Source organism: Diceros bicornis, chromosome 7, assembly GCF_020826845.1.
Source record: "Diceros bicornis minor isolate mBicDic1 chromosome 7, mDicBic1.mat.cur, whole genome shotgun sequence".
Taxonomy (NCBI): Eukaryota; Metazoa; Chordata; class Mammalia; order Perissodactyla; family Rhinocerotidae; genus Diceros; species Diceros bicornis.
In genome coordinates, this window is record NC_080746.1 from 70,354,004 (window position 1) to 70,370,809 (window position 16,806).

General features: G+C 47.0%; 1 protein-coding gene across 1 annotated transcript in view; it reads right to left on the minus strand.

The window, feature by feature from the left end:
• DKK3 (dickkopf WNT signaling pathway inhibitor 3) overlaps positions 1–16,806 on the minus strand; it is a 41,919-nt gene that overhangs the window by 23,559 nt on the left and 1,554 nt on the right. Inside the window, exons 3-4 of the mRNA XM_058545991.1 lie at positions 10,573–10,710; positions 7,914–7,997 (exon numbers count right to left, since the gene is read on the minus strand). Coding sequence (XP_058401974.1) covers positions 7,914–7,997; positions 10,573–10,710 — 222 coding nt within the window. The remainder of the gene's footprint in view (positions 1–7,913; positions 7,998–10,572; positions 10,711–16,806) is intronic.

The following is a 16,806-nucleotide window of genomic DNA, read 5'->3' on the forward strand; positions in this document are numbered from 1 at the left end:
AGTCATAGTGACCAAATGAGGGAATATTGTGGTCTTTGATGTTATTTTAAAAACAAAACTGACTCACAAGCTTTGTGAGTTTTTCAGAACGATGCCAAAAATCAAGGACGGGCAGGGCCACATGTCTTACAGCCAAGATGCAAAGGCCCCCTGGTGAACGTTGTCTGGGCTGGTCTGGAAGGATCCCCAGGTCCTAATAGCAGTGGACAGCCACACACCTGCACAGGGGAACGCTTCAGCCACTGACGTGCTGGGGCTACTCAGAAACCATAGAGATCAGCTTGTTCTGCAGCCGTCAGCCTAATGAGATTTCAAGTTCAATCATTGTCACTTATCTGGCCTGCCTACCGGCACCAAGCAAAAGCAAAGTGTTCCATTTCTAAGTAAAAGTTTCCAGATTCCAAGCACTGACGCCAGGCTTTTTGCAGGACACAAAGGGCTCAGGCCTCGAGCTTCAGCAGGATGAAGTAAATCCCTATCCCCACCAACATCTCTGCGTCCAAACCACAGCTTCCTGGCTCTTCCCTCTGGGGATTTCGCAGAGCCTTAATACACTACACATACAGTTCAGGGCATGTTAAAGGATTTCAGATGCAGGATATGTTCCTGACTCAGCATGTATTTCTCACTCCTCAGCTGGGCTCTCAAAGCCTTTCATGATCTACTGCCTGCCTCTCCCCAGCCTCACCGGCTGCTCCCCAGGCACACCTCTAGCTCTAGCATTCTAAACCAGGTAGTGTTCCTCAAATGTGTTCTTATTCCCCCATGCCTGCTTGACTTTGAACAAAGAATGCTTCTGCAAGGCATGCCCTTCCTCCCCACAATCGAGAATTCCCAGACATTATTCATAACGCAGCTCAGCTGCCATCTCTTGCAGGAAGCCTGCCAAGAGGCGTGCAAGGTCTGAGACTTCACTCTACTTGCAAGGTGGACAAGGGAGCCTTCCACAGTCTCCCAGATGCCGGCAAAAGACATGAGACTCCTGGGTCAGAAACAAAGGATTTATTGCCCCATGGGGCAACTTGGAGGAGACCAGGTGGATGCTGTGCATGCAGTGGCTGTGTATCACAGCTGAGGAATTTCAAGCTTAGGGAACACAAATCTTTTATAAGGGACTGCAATCAATCCTGCCCTCTGCCAAGGAGGAAGAGCTCCGTCTTCCAAGGCTGCTTGCTGTTCAAACATCTTTGAAAAGATGGTTTGGAACCAAAGGGCAATTAGTGCCTCTGCTTATAAAATGGGCAGAAATGCCAGAGACCATGAAGGACTGTCTCCCAACCAAGTCTTCCCTGGCTACCTGATCTGGCGCCTGCACAATGCTCGCACCGTGCCCTGTACAACCTTTACCTTAGGAAACATGAATCCATAGTGTAATGATCTGTTTATTTTTTTGGTCCACTACTAGCTCTCTGATGTTAGGGACTGTCTTTTACATTTATCTGCCAGACATGCAGTAAATGCTCAACGAATGTGCAAATAAATGAACGAGTTGAATAATGAATACCAGGAATTTGAAGAGCCACGGTTTGGGGGCAATCAAATAACAACAACAACAAATGGCTGACATTTACTAATTGCTTACTCTTGCGTTCTAGGCACTGTATGCGGATTATTACCTGGATTATTTTATTTTACCCTCCTGACAACACCATATGGAAGGTACTTTTATTAAACCCACTGTACATATAGGGAAGTCAAAGTCACATGGCTCAGAAGCAACAGAACTGGATCTGCCTGTGCCCAAGCCCTTAGCCACTCCACTGAAGTGCTTTTCCTTCCAGGAGACATCTAAGCATTGGTTTCCGGTGTTTGTGGAGGTGGGATGAGAAGGAGGAGGGAGTGCCTGTTTTTCTGTGTTTCCAGGGGTGGAGGCACTAGCCTGCATGTCACCATCACCTTCTCCCCAGCATGACTCATAGCCCATCAGCCACCTCGCATGGACATGGAACACTCAGGCAGTTCCTACTGGAACATCACACCTTCCTAATCTGCCCCACACTGGGCAGATGGTGTTTGGTCTTCGGAACAGCCTGGAATGCAAAACTGACCTTTCTCTCTGAAAAAGGGAGGAAGGAATGAGATATATAAATTTGTGAAGCACTCTATGTTTGCGACAACTCACAATTCTCAAACAGCCATTCCCCTTGACCTAATAATCAAAGAAATATAACCAAAAAGAAGACACCGATGATCACCCACGGTAGCACCCACTGCGGGTGATGGCTGGTGAAATACAGCCTCAAATTGCTGCTAAGAGTAAAACTAGCACAACCTCTCTGGAGGAAAATTTGGCAGTATCTCTCAAAATTTTAGAGATGCACACACTTTGACTTAGCAATTTAATTTCTAAGATTTACACAATGAAAATACTTGCAAAGTCATTCAAAAATATAGACAGATGCTTATAGCAAAAGTGTAAATAATTCACAAGCTCTTTACATTCAAAAAATATAGAAATATATAAAGGAAAAGTCTCTACAAATTTTGATTCCTCCAGAGATGTCTACCATTAATGATTTAGGATACATTTTGCCAAGCTTTTTTATGCATACTTTTTTTTCTAAAAATGAGACATTTTTATACACTGTATATATAAAGAATATTTTATATAGTTTATATAGTATATATACTGCTGTGCAATGGCTTTTTTTTCCACTTAACATTTTATTGAAGATGTTCTTTTATACCAACTTACCGGAAACCTATATGAAACTCATTTATTAACTTCACAGTACTTTGATTTTGGATTTGGAATCATGTATATTTAATGGATTCCTTCTTGAAGGATATTTAAAGTGAGGAGAGTACAATTTAATATAGCCAGGTTATAGCTCAAAGGGAAACGCCTACTCCTTAAAAATTGCTCATCCACATCAACTTTATTTATTTGGGGATTGTTTATCCATTTCTCACAATGACCCAGGGCTCTTCAATTTTCCCTATAATTATTCCTGCTGGATTAAAGGGCCTTATACGTGGCCAGTAATCACAAAGCCAACTCAAAATATAAATCTAGAAACACAAATGTACCCAAATATCTGGTTTTAGGACTGTGGAACTGTACATTCACATAAGACTAAGTCATCACTCTTAGAACTGCAAGTCTGCTGTTTTCTATAGAAACCAGCATACATCCTGCCAACCTGGACCCCATTGTGGAGATTGTCGGCACCTGACCATCACCTATTCTTGTCATTCGTTATGGCCCACCCTTCCTTCTGTTTGTATTCCCAACACCCAAACCACACATCACAAGGACACGAACAGCGGGGTGAGTCAACCTTGTGGCTGCGCGCAGAGCTTCTGGCAAAGTGCATTACTCAGAGGGTGAGGCAGGGCTCTGTAGAACTTAGCCTAAGGCTACAAACATCAGTGGAAAGAGGATCGTGGAGTCCCGAAACACACCCTCAGCTTCCAGGCAGATTCCTTTCTTTTTGCAGTAGGTTGCTTGGGAACCAGGGCAGAAGCCAATTAGAACCCAGTTTTAATTACTTTTCAATAATAATGAGTCTTACACAAAGAGCTTTTATAAACTTTGCCTTATTAGAGTCTCACCCAATTTTGTGAACCGGGGATTATTAGCCCCTTTTGATAAATGAAGACACTGAATCATAGAGGGCAGAGCTTGCAAGGGTCAGCGCAGGGTTTGAGCCCAGGTCGGCCTCACACCTGGTTCAGCCTTCTTCATTCTGCCAGGGAAGGGCTGCATTTCCTGGGAGTTGCCCCCCACTCCCCTGCCCAGCCTCCCTGCACCGGGAAGGACTCCAGGAGGCAGGGCCTGAGTTTCTCTAACAGGCCCACACCCTCCCCTAGTGCGTTCTGTTAACATAAACCCCAACAACTTGACATCCTGGTGTCCTCTGAAATTCCACTAAATTGATACGGGTGATGCCAACATCAGAAATCAGGGCGTAGGGAGCACACAAAGCCGGCACCCCACCTGAGTTTACTCTGTGATGAACGGACAATTTGAGGGCAACAAAGAACCTGAAGCCTAATGGAGAAGGAGGTCCTTCAACTCCTTTCTCCTCCCACACTTTTGGTGGGTCTCTCTGGGCTGTGAGGTGAGAGGAGGCTTACTCTTCAATGCGAAACAAACACACACAAATCTTCAAAAATTCAGCGGCAGTTTACCTTCCCACTTCCCCAGGCTTCAACACAAGTAGCAGACAAAGCATCCTCACAACAGAGAAGTCATGGTTCACACTTATGGAGAACTTCATCATCGCTGTCCACTGCATCTAGTCAAAAGGGCTCTGTCTGCATGGATCATTCTCTGGGACAAGGAAATTGCTAGGTCACTGGAATCTCTACTGTCTGGATGACAGGAGTGAAGTGTGTCTACCTGTGGCCTCAGAAGTCTTGACCAATATCTTGGAGTTGGTTGCATGTGATTGAACCTGTAGGTTTGAACCAGGTATATTCAGCTGGAAAAACAAACGGACCTTCTCTTTTATATCATATTCTAATGTGAAAACAGAATAGACAACAAATGCATGGCGTGCTAAGCTTTGTAGCCATGAGCTGTATTTTAATTAGAGGATGTGTCCCTTCAGAATGGTGCCGTGGCTAATTGGGCCAGATTCTTCATATTTGTGGACACAGTGCTATAAATAAAAGCTTCCCCTTTATGCATAATGGCTTGTCCACTCTCTAGCTTGCAACAGCCACTTTCCTCCGAACCCGCCGCATGAAAGTAGCACAGCCTCGGTCAGCCCACTCGCTGGCCCGTGAAGGGAGACAGGCTGAGGGCTCAGCACAAAAGCCCCACAGAGAGACGTCAGACTCCATCACCATCGCCAGTGCACTCAGGGGCAATAACAAGCCGCCGTGTCCTTCTCCCCTCGCACATCTGAATGTAAAAACAGACCAAGACCTTGCACATACTGTGCTCAGTTTTCTAGACAGGCATATAATGTTACTGTCTGTAACTTTCCATGAGCCTCCTCTGGTTACCATACATATTAATACACATACCAGCATTTGAAGAAAGGAAAATACGGGGTGCTTGGTGATTCTTTTTAATTGAATTCACCTGGGAATTTTAAATCCTGAAAATTTAGCCCCCATTTACAGTATTTTAAGGTTTGAATAGCGTTATGCTTTTGTCCTTTTGTAATTTTTATAATTTTATTTATTTATTTATTTCCCCCAAAGCCCCAGTAGATAGTTGTGTGTCATAGCTGCACATCCTTCTAGTTGCTGTATGTGGGACGCGGCCTCAGCATGGCTGGAGAAGTGGTGCGTCGGTGCATGCCCGGGATCCGAACCCGGGCCGCCAGCAGCGGAGCGCGCGCACTTAACCACTAAGCCACGGCTAAGTCACGGGGCCAGCCCCTGCTTTTGTCCTTTTGAATGGCACATCTCCCTTTTCCATTTAAGAGAAAGTTTCTTCGGCATGTAATGGATTTCAGAGCCAACTGTAAAAATCATTAAATTACAAAACTATGGAAGGGGAAAGTGGTGGCAATGTTCCATCCTTTGCATGCCACTGAAGACAACCTAGTCTGTGCAGCTTCCTACCCAGTAAAAGGAGCACCGTGTCTCTATAAAGATGACGCTTGAGCCCCAGCTCAATTGTGCTGGGACGATGCTGACCCAGGAAGAGAGGAGGAGGTGAATGGAAGAATTCTGTGGGCACTTGACACTAGATTTCACCTCTCTGACTCTTGGCAAGCCACACTGCCAACGAGCAAGGCTCTGTCGTAAGGGACACATGCCACCATTTCTCCCACACGATATCCCTTCACAAGTGGCTTGAAAAGTCTCCAGTCTGTTCTCTAAGACCCAAGAGATTTGCCAGACACTGGCCAGTCAAGCATCAGATGCTCCATGTCTCCCTTCCAGCCAATCAAACTGGAATTGATTCTCATAGAGAAACTCAGTGAGTTAATATCCCAAGGGCCTGAGCAGGAATCAAGAAGAACTTAGTGGGTCTACCTTCTGGAATTCTTGGATCTATCTCTCCCTGTCAATCTCCTGCAATCTCAGGACCGTCATGTATAGGAGTGCAGGTTATGCACTGCACAAAGGTGCCTCATGTACATCCTCCATCACACGATGGACATGCGACCGCGTGGGCAGGCGTGGAGATTCTGAGCCTGAAGCACGGACACACATGGACACACAAGGCCACGCACACTCGGGAAGGCAGGCACATGAACACAAGTGCAGGCAGGGGCTCCCTGACCCAGGTGTGCTCTTGGCATCCTGAGCTCTAGTCTCTGACCCGCCCACCACTCTCAGAGCCTCAGTTTCCCTCACCACAGGGCTCAAAACCTGACACAACCGCCTCCCTTCAAGGGCAAAGGAGGAGGCATGGGGTGTGCATGCTGCAGGCCACATGTGCACCTGGGCCTCAGGCAGGTGCAGGTGTGTGCACAGCCAGAGCCGCTGCCCTCTGGGCCTGGGAGGCTCCCGGAAGGAAAGCTTTACCATCATGCAATAAAACACTTGTTTTATTCTTGAGGACAATGCCTTTTTTTTTTCCAGTTCCCAGCCCTGAGAGTTCTGTCTCCCCTGCCCTGTCCACTCCATGGCCTCTGCCCAGGCTCTCCTTCCCTCAGGGGGCCTCAAACAGAGACTTAAACCTGGAATATTCGAAAGCTTTCCCTCTTAGTACCATGACCGTATCCTATGGCTGTCTGTCTGTCTGCTGTTTTTGTTTTGCTTCCCTCTCTCTCTTCCCACCTTCGAAAGCTGGCCTCTCTTCTCTCCTGACCTAATCGATCCTGTCTTTGTTTCACAGGCTTCTGTACTTTCAGAGTTGGGAGAGAGGGTGACAATCATTGCCTCACTTAAAGATGGGGAAACCAAGGTGACCCAGCTCACAAGTGACAAACCCATGCTTCCAGCCTCCGTCACTACAGGTCTTTCCATTTCATCACATGGCTTGCTCTCCATCCCACCCTCCAGGTCTTCTGAATGGTGGGTCACCACCATCACACACAGGCGACTGGACCCCCCAGCTTGCAGTACATGTCTGAGCACTGTGCCAAAAAAAAAACCCCTTTAACTTCCAACCACATCAACTCCCTAACTATTATGAGTCCACTGGTTCTCTTCCTGAGATAAGGCCAAAAGAGGTGAGAAAAAATCCTGATCCTTTTGGAAAGCCAGAGAAGCATTCTGCACCTCAGAGAGGAAGCACTTATAGCCGGAAGCTTGCGTACGGCACCTGGGTACAGAGAGGCTGGTCCCTGCAGTCCCCACAGAGCGGGCACCTCTTTACTGCTGACCGTGCCAAGCGGCAGTCACCTCGTGCACTCCTCACCAGGCATCTGCATCTGAAGCCAGCCTCCTCTTTGAGAAGATAAAGTGCAGCCGAGTCACCTCCGGCCTGGGAGTCTGGAGACCACTGACCCCAACTGGGTCCTCCCCCAACCTGTGCCCAGGTCTTCTCTCTGTGAAATGATGTCCCTTCCAACTTTAGGACTCTATAATTCTATAAAAATCACCCTGCCTTGGACTAGGCAACAGAGTAGTGGGCACAACCAGGAGGGGACAATGTGAAGCCTGGGGCAGGAGCGCAGCCTTTTCCCTTTAGGCCACCGGCTTCCATGTAAGGTGTGCTTGCTCTCTAACAGCCTGACCAGGGCTGGGATTATAGAAAGCGTGGGCCAGGCCAGAGGCTCTAGGGGATTCCACAGTCGGTCAGATGCACCAGGTCTTGTTACCAACTGAATTAATTTCTCTCTTGTTTCTGATGCAAAGTGCAAGGAGGCAGAGCCTGTTACCAGATAGCATCAGTCCGGTCAGACACGTAGGAATTGGGGAATCTCGGTAGACACAAGGCAGGAGAGGGGCAGAGTGAGCTCCCTCCTGCCCAGGGGCTGGAGCCTGGGTTACCCTAGGTGGCCCAAACAAGGGTGTGTGCGCCTTGAGGTGTGAGCGCCGGGGAGATGACAACTCACGTGGCTCCTTTTGCCTTCTTCTTCTCCCAGAGACGTGATGACTGTCTCGGAAAAGACCGTTTGTCCGGTCTGGTTGTTGGTGACCTACGGTAGAGCAGGTACAGTGAGCGTGAAATAGAAGTTTTGTTTTTTCCCATTTTCTGAAGCAGGAGCATCTGCCAACGTAGAGAGAATGCCCACTCCCCCTTTCATTCCCTCTGAGCTCCACCAGCAGCCATCAGACAGACAGCTTCCCATCTGAGCAGCGATAAGAGCTGTAACAGAGTCTACCTCACAGGGTTGCTATGAGGAGGGCGGGGAGCCCGTCACCTGGCAAATATTCAACATCGGCTATTTTTATCGGGCTCATCACTTGAAACTCAATGCCCACTTTCTTTTCAACAACTACAGGTCTGGGTGTCTAATCCAACACCTTTCATGAGAAACAAGCAGCTTTTAGGTACCGCCACCCAACTCCTCATTCTGGCCAACTGTTTTGTTTCATCAAGAAAGTGTTTAAGCCCAATGGGAGACTTGGCCCAATATTCCTCTCTCTGTCATCTGCCTCTGATTCTGCAACCAGGGGCAGGTATCTCAAAGTTGCATCTTAGAATCCCGACATGGAAGCCAAGCCATTCCTGCCCCATCAAAGGCCATGTCTGAAGTTTGGGCTGGTGATGAAGAACAGAAAGGACGCTGGCCCCGGAGCTGGGAGATCTGTGTTCTTTGAGCCTTGGCTCAGCGGCCAACAACCATCTAGTCTGTAACCATCTAGTATGTAATCTCTTCTCTGATTCACCATTTTCTCATTTCTAGGTCATCTTTAAAGTTCCTGCTAGGTCTAACACCACAGGAGCCTGCAGCCAGAACAAAGTGGAAACTCTTAGCTTAATTCACAGTAGTAGATCAAATTCCAGCTCTGAGGAAGTAAGGATCACGTCTTTATCAACATACTTTTAAATTTTTATCTAAATAATTCCTCTTCCTAGCAAAGAAATGATGTCCTTTTCCTCCATGCCAGATTTTTACAGGATTAACCAATGTTTTATTTTTAAAAATTCTATAGTCCTGTATGTATAGGTTGCAGGATTTCTCAGAGCCTTTATTATACCCAGGTGCATTTTTGTATTTCTAGGAGGAGAAATATATACAATGTTTTCCAAATATGTTTCACCACTACTGAGCCCCCTTTCATGAAGCATTGCACAAGACAGGTGCTCCATGGAACCACTTGGGAAGCACTTCACTGTGCTGACAACATAACTTTACTATACTAACAACAGTAATAATAAGAACAACTTGCTTTTGCATAGCACTTTATAGTTTACAATGAGCTCCCGCAAACTTTAGGTTATTTGACCCTCACAACGATGTAATGTGGATGTTGTATCCCTATTTTGTAAATATGGTTAGTGAGGGCCATGCAATTTAAATAATTTTTAAAAATCACACTAGTTATGGGTAGGACTCACCCCCCACTTGGGTATTCTGACATCTACAAGGAGCAACTTTCAGAAGTAGCCAAACCTGTTGGCTAATTATGGTGCAAAAGGATGACATAATAGTGGTTTTGACAAGAATAAAATAATCACTTTCTGAAACATTCTCTGGTCTTCAGATGAGCAATGCGAAAGGATTCTGTTCAGCAGGTGACTCATTCATTTATCCGGGTTGGGGAGGGTACACTCTTGACGCTGGGCCCATCTGTATGCAGTGGGAGAAGAGCCACACAAAGGCTTCTTTATAGTCAAGGCAATGGCCCATAAAAATTGACCCCTTTAGGCTCTGTGGCACAGAAACACTATTGTCTCAACCAAGTCATTACCTGGGCACTTAAACAACAGTAAGCCTCTTTCATGTGGCCTTGCACATAGGAGCTGAGATGAGATTAGAGATCAAGCTCCTTTATGTTCACAACAGACTCTACAGCCTCTAACATGAATATCTGCGCGGCAGACTCTGCGGGAGAACACAGGCTTGCATGGTTTGCTCTCAGAATCATGCTAGAGACATCTCATCCCAGGGGCAGCCTGATGCTGTGTTTCTCTAGATTTGCAACGTTTTCTTCCTCAAGCCAGACTGGGAATGAACCTGCTTGCTCCTCATGCAAGGTATTAGACCAAGAGATACTTAGACATGTAGTAGGTTGGAAAAAAGCCTGCTGTGGAATTTTGAATGGATAACCAGCAAACAAATGAATGTTTAATCTTGTGGCAATAGAGGCCTTCCCTTGTGAGGCAGTTTATCACATCTGAGTTCCTCCTAAGAAAACAGTGAAGATCTATTCACCACAGCATGGGCTCTATTTCAACTCTCTACTGAAACACACATAAAACCCGATGAGATCAATTCCTCACATTCAATACTAGGAAAGTATCTCTCTCGACTTTTGTTGGCTTCCTTTTTTCAAATGATAAAAGCTCTTGAACATTCCTTTGCAATTGGACTGGCAGGAAGCCTCGAGTTAAATTTATTGCTTAAATGGCAAAAGCAATTGCGGTTTTTGATACAGATCTCTCTCCTTTAAACAGTTCCCTCACTCCCTCTGGGTTTTAATCTGTATTTTACCATCCTCATTTTTATTTTTCGCTTGTGTGTCACATGTGTCAACAAGACCTTAGCTCTCTGACGGGACTGGGCACTACAGAAAGGAGGAAGTGCTGGCCGTGACCGCCCTCACCTTGTGAATTTCTCGGTGCACGTGGATGGTATTATTTCCAACCCTGGTTTCTGTGTTGGTCTCATTGTGATAGCTGGGAGGTAAGTTTGCCAGGTTCACTTCTGATGACGTCTTAGCAGCAGCTTCTTCAGCCTCCATCTATTAAATCGATGAATTGAATGAGCAAAATTGTTTTCTCTTGACACAAATCAGAATCTGTTACAAAAAAAAAAGAACTACCTCTTCTCCTCTTCTGAAATTATAAATAATGGTGGTGATGACAGGTACTTACTAGGAGGACAAGCCATTGTACTAAATGTTTTACATATATTTTAGCCTTAAATCTTACAACCTCCCTGTGAGGCGGGTGTTAATGTCCCCATTTTATAAATGGGGAAACTGAGGCTCAGGGAGACTAGATAACTTCCCAAGACGCTCAGTGAAGAGTAGAGTTGGGATCTGAGCATGTTCCCATGGAAGAGTCTTGGCCCCTGTACAAATGCTGTTGCTGCCCCGGCCATCTCCTTTGTGGCCTACACCAGAGGTCACCTGTATTCAAGTCCTTTACACGCCACCAACCAACTCTGTCTCTCTCTGAGGGCATCCTCTGGCAGCAGAAGCGTGCTCAGTCTGCAGAGGCTCCAAGTGCTAGGAGTTAACACTCCAGAAACAATCTTTGCCCAGTGAGGGACAGGCTGTGGGTTAAGTACCCCAGCTCCCTCTCCACTCAATGGGCAGTTTCCCTGGGACTCCCGTAGGATTGAGTCCTAGTCGACCTGGCAGCTACCTGCTCATTGGCACAGCCTTTATTGCCTTTCTCCTCTTCCTTCTCACTGTGCCACTTCCTCTTAGACTTTCTAGGATCACTTCCCAAATAAGCTCTTTGCTCCCAAACCCTTGTTGCCGGGTCTGGCGGCAGTGGAGGAGGACTCAAACTAAGGCAGCCCCCGCCCTCCTGCAGGTAGGGCCACTGCCAAGTCTCCTTCCCCACCCTACCTCTTGGGCACAAGAGGGACCCTTGTAGGAGGTCAGTTGACTGGTTCTCAGGGTCTACCTCCTTCTGGCTCTCCTCGACATGTGCCTTCCCTGGTGTCAGTTTTCTGAGGCTGCTGTCCTCAAGTCCTCCAGTCTCAGGAGCCTCCATGACATCTATACCAGATGTCAGTCAAATCACGTCTGCACCAATTTCCCCTTCCAGATTTATCGTCCCACCCCAGCCCTGACAGGTGGGCAGTTGACAACACGATCCATTCACACCTGAATGGACTCAGAGAGAGGCCATGTCATGGACTGGTTGAGTCAGTCGGACACTCTCTCTAGGAATTTAAAATAAGAGATACAAAGAGAAGTTCTAGTTGGGGTTGGCAATTTTCCAACACTGCTATCTTTGACTCTAGGCTATTTTTATTTCTTAAAACTAATCCTCAAACAGATTTTTCTATTTAAAAAAAAAACCACTGTCCTCTATCCCCTTAGGTATTAGATGAGGCCCCCCTTTTCCCTCCTCTCCCAACCAGATTTGCTGAGCTGGGTGGACAGGGGGAAAGAAGTCCCATGTCTCACTGCAGCACAAAAACGCTGAACTAGAAGTGTGAAGAAAGTCTGCGGGGCACAAAGGCTCGAATAATCAAATAAGGACTTGGTCAGCAACTGCTGTGTTTGATAGTGAGACAAGTGCTAAGATGTCTGAAACCTGACCACTGGCTTCACCATCATCATCCTTCTCACCAGCATCATCACAGTAGCCTCCATGTTTGGGCATCAGCTACGTCTGAGCCATTGCACCAGACATCTCTCACGTCTTCTTGAATATTCGCAGCAACCCTATGAGGAAGGTGTTACTACCCTCATTTTGCAGATAACAAAATGAGGTTGAGAGAGATGGGGGGATCTGCCTAAGGCCACCACTTTGTTAGAAAGCAGCAAAGCTCGGATTAGAACGCAGGTCAGTCTGACTCCAAATTACATGCTTTTCCCAGTACTTAATTCAGCTGTTCCCAGTAGCTTATAATTTTACTGGGGAGATAAGAGAGTTCCACACAAACCAGTTTGAGGATGATTATGATGGTCTCTAGAAGCGAGTCAGGGGTTCAAAGAGAAGAGAAGAAAGGCTTCCAGGAGGAGGAGGAGGCACATTTGGGCTGGTCTCAAAGGATGGGTAGGATTTGAACAGAGAGGAGCATGGAGGAAGCAAAGCTGTGGCAGCCTGGACAAAATGGCATGTTGCAGGCCAGAGCAGAGCGTCCACACGGGGCCCAGGATAAAATGGCGAACGATGAAGCAGAGAGGGATGGACCGGCAGATTCAGCAGCAGTTCTAAAGCAGAGTGTGTTGGCCTAGTTCTCAACCAGGAAGGTACATAGGAATCATACCCATAACTTAAAAAAAATATATATATACCTGGATCCCTTCCCAGATCTGCCACATTAGTATTTCTGGGGTGGGACCTCAGATATCAATGAGCTTCTCAGAAGATTCTGAGGTATTCCCTCTCCTCCACTTGCCCTCAGGAAAGAACCTCTGCTCCAGGCAATGGGGAGTTACAGCAAGTTCTGAAGCCTAGTTAGGAAACAATATAGAGTCTAGACAAGGAAGAGAGAGGAGTCAGGGGACTGGCTAGAACCAGGTGTGGGAGTGGGAAGTGATATCTGGGGAGGGGACTTCTAGGTGGTAAAGGCTCCAAATAAGTCTAGAAGGACCGAGCCACTGGATTAGGTAAGAAGGTACCCCCAGCATCGCCAGAGGGCAGCACAGGAGCAAGTGCCAGGGTTCTGGAGTCAGGTGAGGTGGGGCCAATCCTGGCTCTGCCACCAAGAAGTGGCCGCGTGACTTTGGGCAAGACATGAAATGTCTCTAGACCTCAGCTTTCCTGTTTGTAAAATGGGATGATCCTAGTCTGCTGAGCGGATGTAAGAATTAGGTATCACGAAATCCAAGTGCTTGCACAGGACCTGCACCCAGCAAAGGTGTAATAAATAGCCACTTTCACAATATTGTCCTTTAAGAAAGCAGTTTCAGATGAAGCCAGTTTGCCTTGGGAATCTCCCCTACTTTTCCCCAAACATTTGGGAATGTTTGTGGGAAAGTGGAACGAGGAGACAGTAGATACCATGTTTGAAAAGTTTGCTAACAAAACAGAGAAGAATGGAATGGAATTTAGATGGGAGACAGGATGGGCAAGAAAAGGACTTGAAATTTTTTTGTAAACGAGAGATCCTGGCATGTTTAGTGAGAGAAGAGAGACAGCTGGACAAGAAGAGGAGACTGGAGATGCTACAGAGGCTCCATCCACAAGGGAAAGAGAATGTTTGCATGTTTTTAAAATTCCCATTGCAATCTGAATCCTCCAGTTTGGCTTTCAAATAATTGACTAGTTACCAAATCTAGAGTTTGCTTTGGGCTGAGCAGATAGTCTTTCTCTAAAACCTTCTCCCTTTCAACCAGGGATTATTTCAACCGAATGAGCTAACAGTTCTTTAATGGCACCATGAACTAAAAGTACAGTTTACAGTGGAAATTTCAACCACAACTATAATTGCCACTAGCACGAGAAACTTAAGCTTGGAGCAATAAGACTTGTCTCATAGAGGAGGAATGTGAATGTTATTAAAAATGGCATTTATAGTTGGTTGAATCTCTGTGTCTGTTAAAGGGGCATAGCAGGAAAAATTGGAGTGATAAATCCAGGCTTGGTACTGGAGTTCTTCCTAGGAATAGGTGAGGTGATAAGAACATTCTAAAATAGGCCAGTTACAGATGTAGCAATGAGCAGGGGGAAGGGAGGGGCAGAGAGTGGTTTTATCCTCAAAATACATTTACTGGGGCTGGGGCTGGTCCCGGTGGCGTAGTGGTTAAGTTTGCGTGCTCCACTTCAGCAGCCCAGGCTTCACATGTTCGGATCCCGGGCACAGACCTCTGCACCACTCATCAAGCCATGCTGCGGCAGGCATCCCACATAAAGTAGAAGAAGATGAGCATGGATGTTAGCCCAGGGCCAATCTTCCTCAGGAAAAAAGAGGAGGACTGGCAACAGGTGTTACCTCAAGGCTAATCTTCCTCACAAAAAAAAATTACATTTATCAGTAACATATAGAATAATAAGACAGGAAAATAAAAACAGCTGGATTGAACCATTTGAAGATTCGAAGTAGAATTAACTTCGTCTTTCCCCTTAAGAGAAATCAACAGCTTGAGTCAGCTGGAATATTTAAAATGTCAGGAAGTTACTTGAAAGCAGATTCATGACGCAACTATGTAAACAACTAATGCATCTGGTCTGGTCCTTTTCGGTTCTTACCCTGCCACAAGTAAATAGCAACCATCCTGTGTTCATGTGACTTAAGCGCTTTCTGACCGTCTTTTTTTTTTTTTTTTGTGAGGAAGATCAGCCCTGAGCTAACATCTGCCAATCCTCCTCTTTTTGCTGAGGAAGACTGGCCATGGGCTAACATCCATGCCCATGTTCCTCTACTTTACATGAGACGCCGCCACAGCATGGCTTGTCAAGCGGTGTGTTGGTGTGCGCCCGGGATCCGAACCGGCGAACCCCGGGCCACCGCAGCGGAGCTCACGCTCTTAACTGCTTGCTCCACTGGGCCAGCCCTCTGACCGTCTCTTTTAAAAAAAATTAGTACTAATAGCCCTAATCTATTGAGAATCTATTATATATCAGACACTGGTGGATTTTGTTATTATTCATATTAGTATCATTAATATGATGGCAATGATAGCCATTATTTACTGAGAACTGACAATCTCCCGTAATCCCTGTAACAATCTCATGAGGGAGCTACTTAATCATACTAATTTTATTTAACCCCATTTTGGACAGTCAGATAACCTGCTTTACTTGCATCCTCTCATTTAATCCTCCCCTTTGACCTGTGGAGTGGACATTTCCTCCATTTCAGAGCCTGGATCCCACCACCAGTAAGTGGCAGCACTGGGATCGGATGAAGGAAGGTTGGTCCCCACGGCCTGTTCTCCTGCCACACAGGTGTTCAGCCTCTCTCAACCTGTCTCCACTGCCAGCGGGGACACTCTTTGGGAAATGACCAGTGAGTGGGGTAGGGGGAATAGCCAACATCTCCCCTGGTGGCAAACTTCAACCAGTCCATCTGGTCAACCAGTCTATCCGCACAACTCAAGCAGAGCCACATCTGGAGAGAGGAAGGCTGGGGCTCTGGCAGAGCCAACGTGGACAACTCCCATGGAGTGGACACCATCACTGAAGTCCCCCTGGGCCCCAAGCTGCTCTGCTCCATGAAGAGACTGAAGAGGCCCCTGCTGCTCCCTCATCTCCCTCACCAGGAGCTACCATCAGAGGACCACGCTGCACAGGCACGATCACACTGAATAAAAACAGGGAGGTGACCTAGTCAGTCTCATTGGGAATCCGAGTGCAGGAGGGAGAGCGCCGAGCACAGATAAGGAAAGCAGAGGACCTACCCCCGAACCAGAAGGATCATAGGCTCATTTAGTTGGAAGGTGCAGAGTTAAGAGACGTTGGAGCCTGTGTGACTCCCTTGCCTTTAATTGCTCCATGTCTCGATTCTTTTGCTTTCACAGGAAACAGAACATCCATGGGTTTTGGAATCTGGCCTGTCCCGTGGATGTTCAGGTACAGATGCCCAGGCAACTGCCCCCCAATCCAGTGTCCCCTTCACTGTAAACTCCACCAGGTTGACTGTTGTGGGAAGGAAGGGGAAATATTCCCAAACTACACAGGGTTGGAAGGAGAAAGCAACCTCTCCTGGTAGACCAGAGCTAGCATTTAAGGCTTTGCCCAAATGGAATGTGGAGACATCTGGCCCACCAGCCTGGACATCTGGTCCCTGGCTGACTCCTTCATTGGGATGGCTGGCTTCTCTCCAAAGCAGGCTGCAGCCAGGGCGGTGTCCAACAGTGACCATACCCACCCACCACAGGCACCAGGGACAGCTCCCCACCCCTGGGCTGGGTGAGCTGGGCCAGCTGCACCTCCTTCCCAGGCAGCCCTGGCAATGCTTGGGTGCCCACCATGGAGGATGCCATCCACAGTGTTTGGATCTGGGAGGTGATGGAAGGAAGAAGCCAGGCAAAGTTTTGCCAAGGTATCTGGTATCTGATACTAACAGCTGCTATCAACTGCCCACCTATTATATGCCAGGTGCCCACACATATCATGGCATTCAATTCTCATAGGAAACTGAGGTACAGGATGTGAAGGGATTTGCCCAATGTCCCCTGATAGTGAGTGGCAGAGGAGGATCTTGC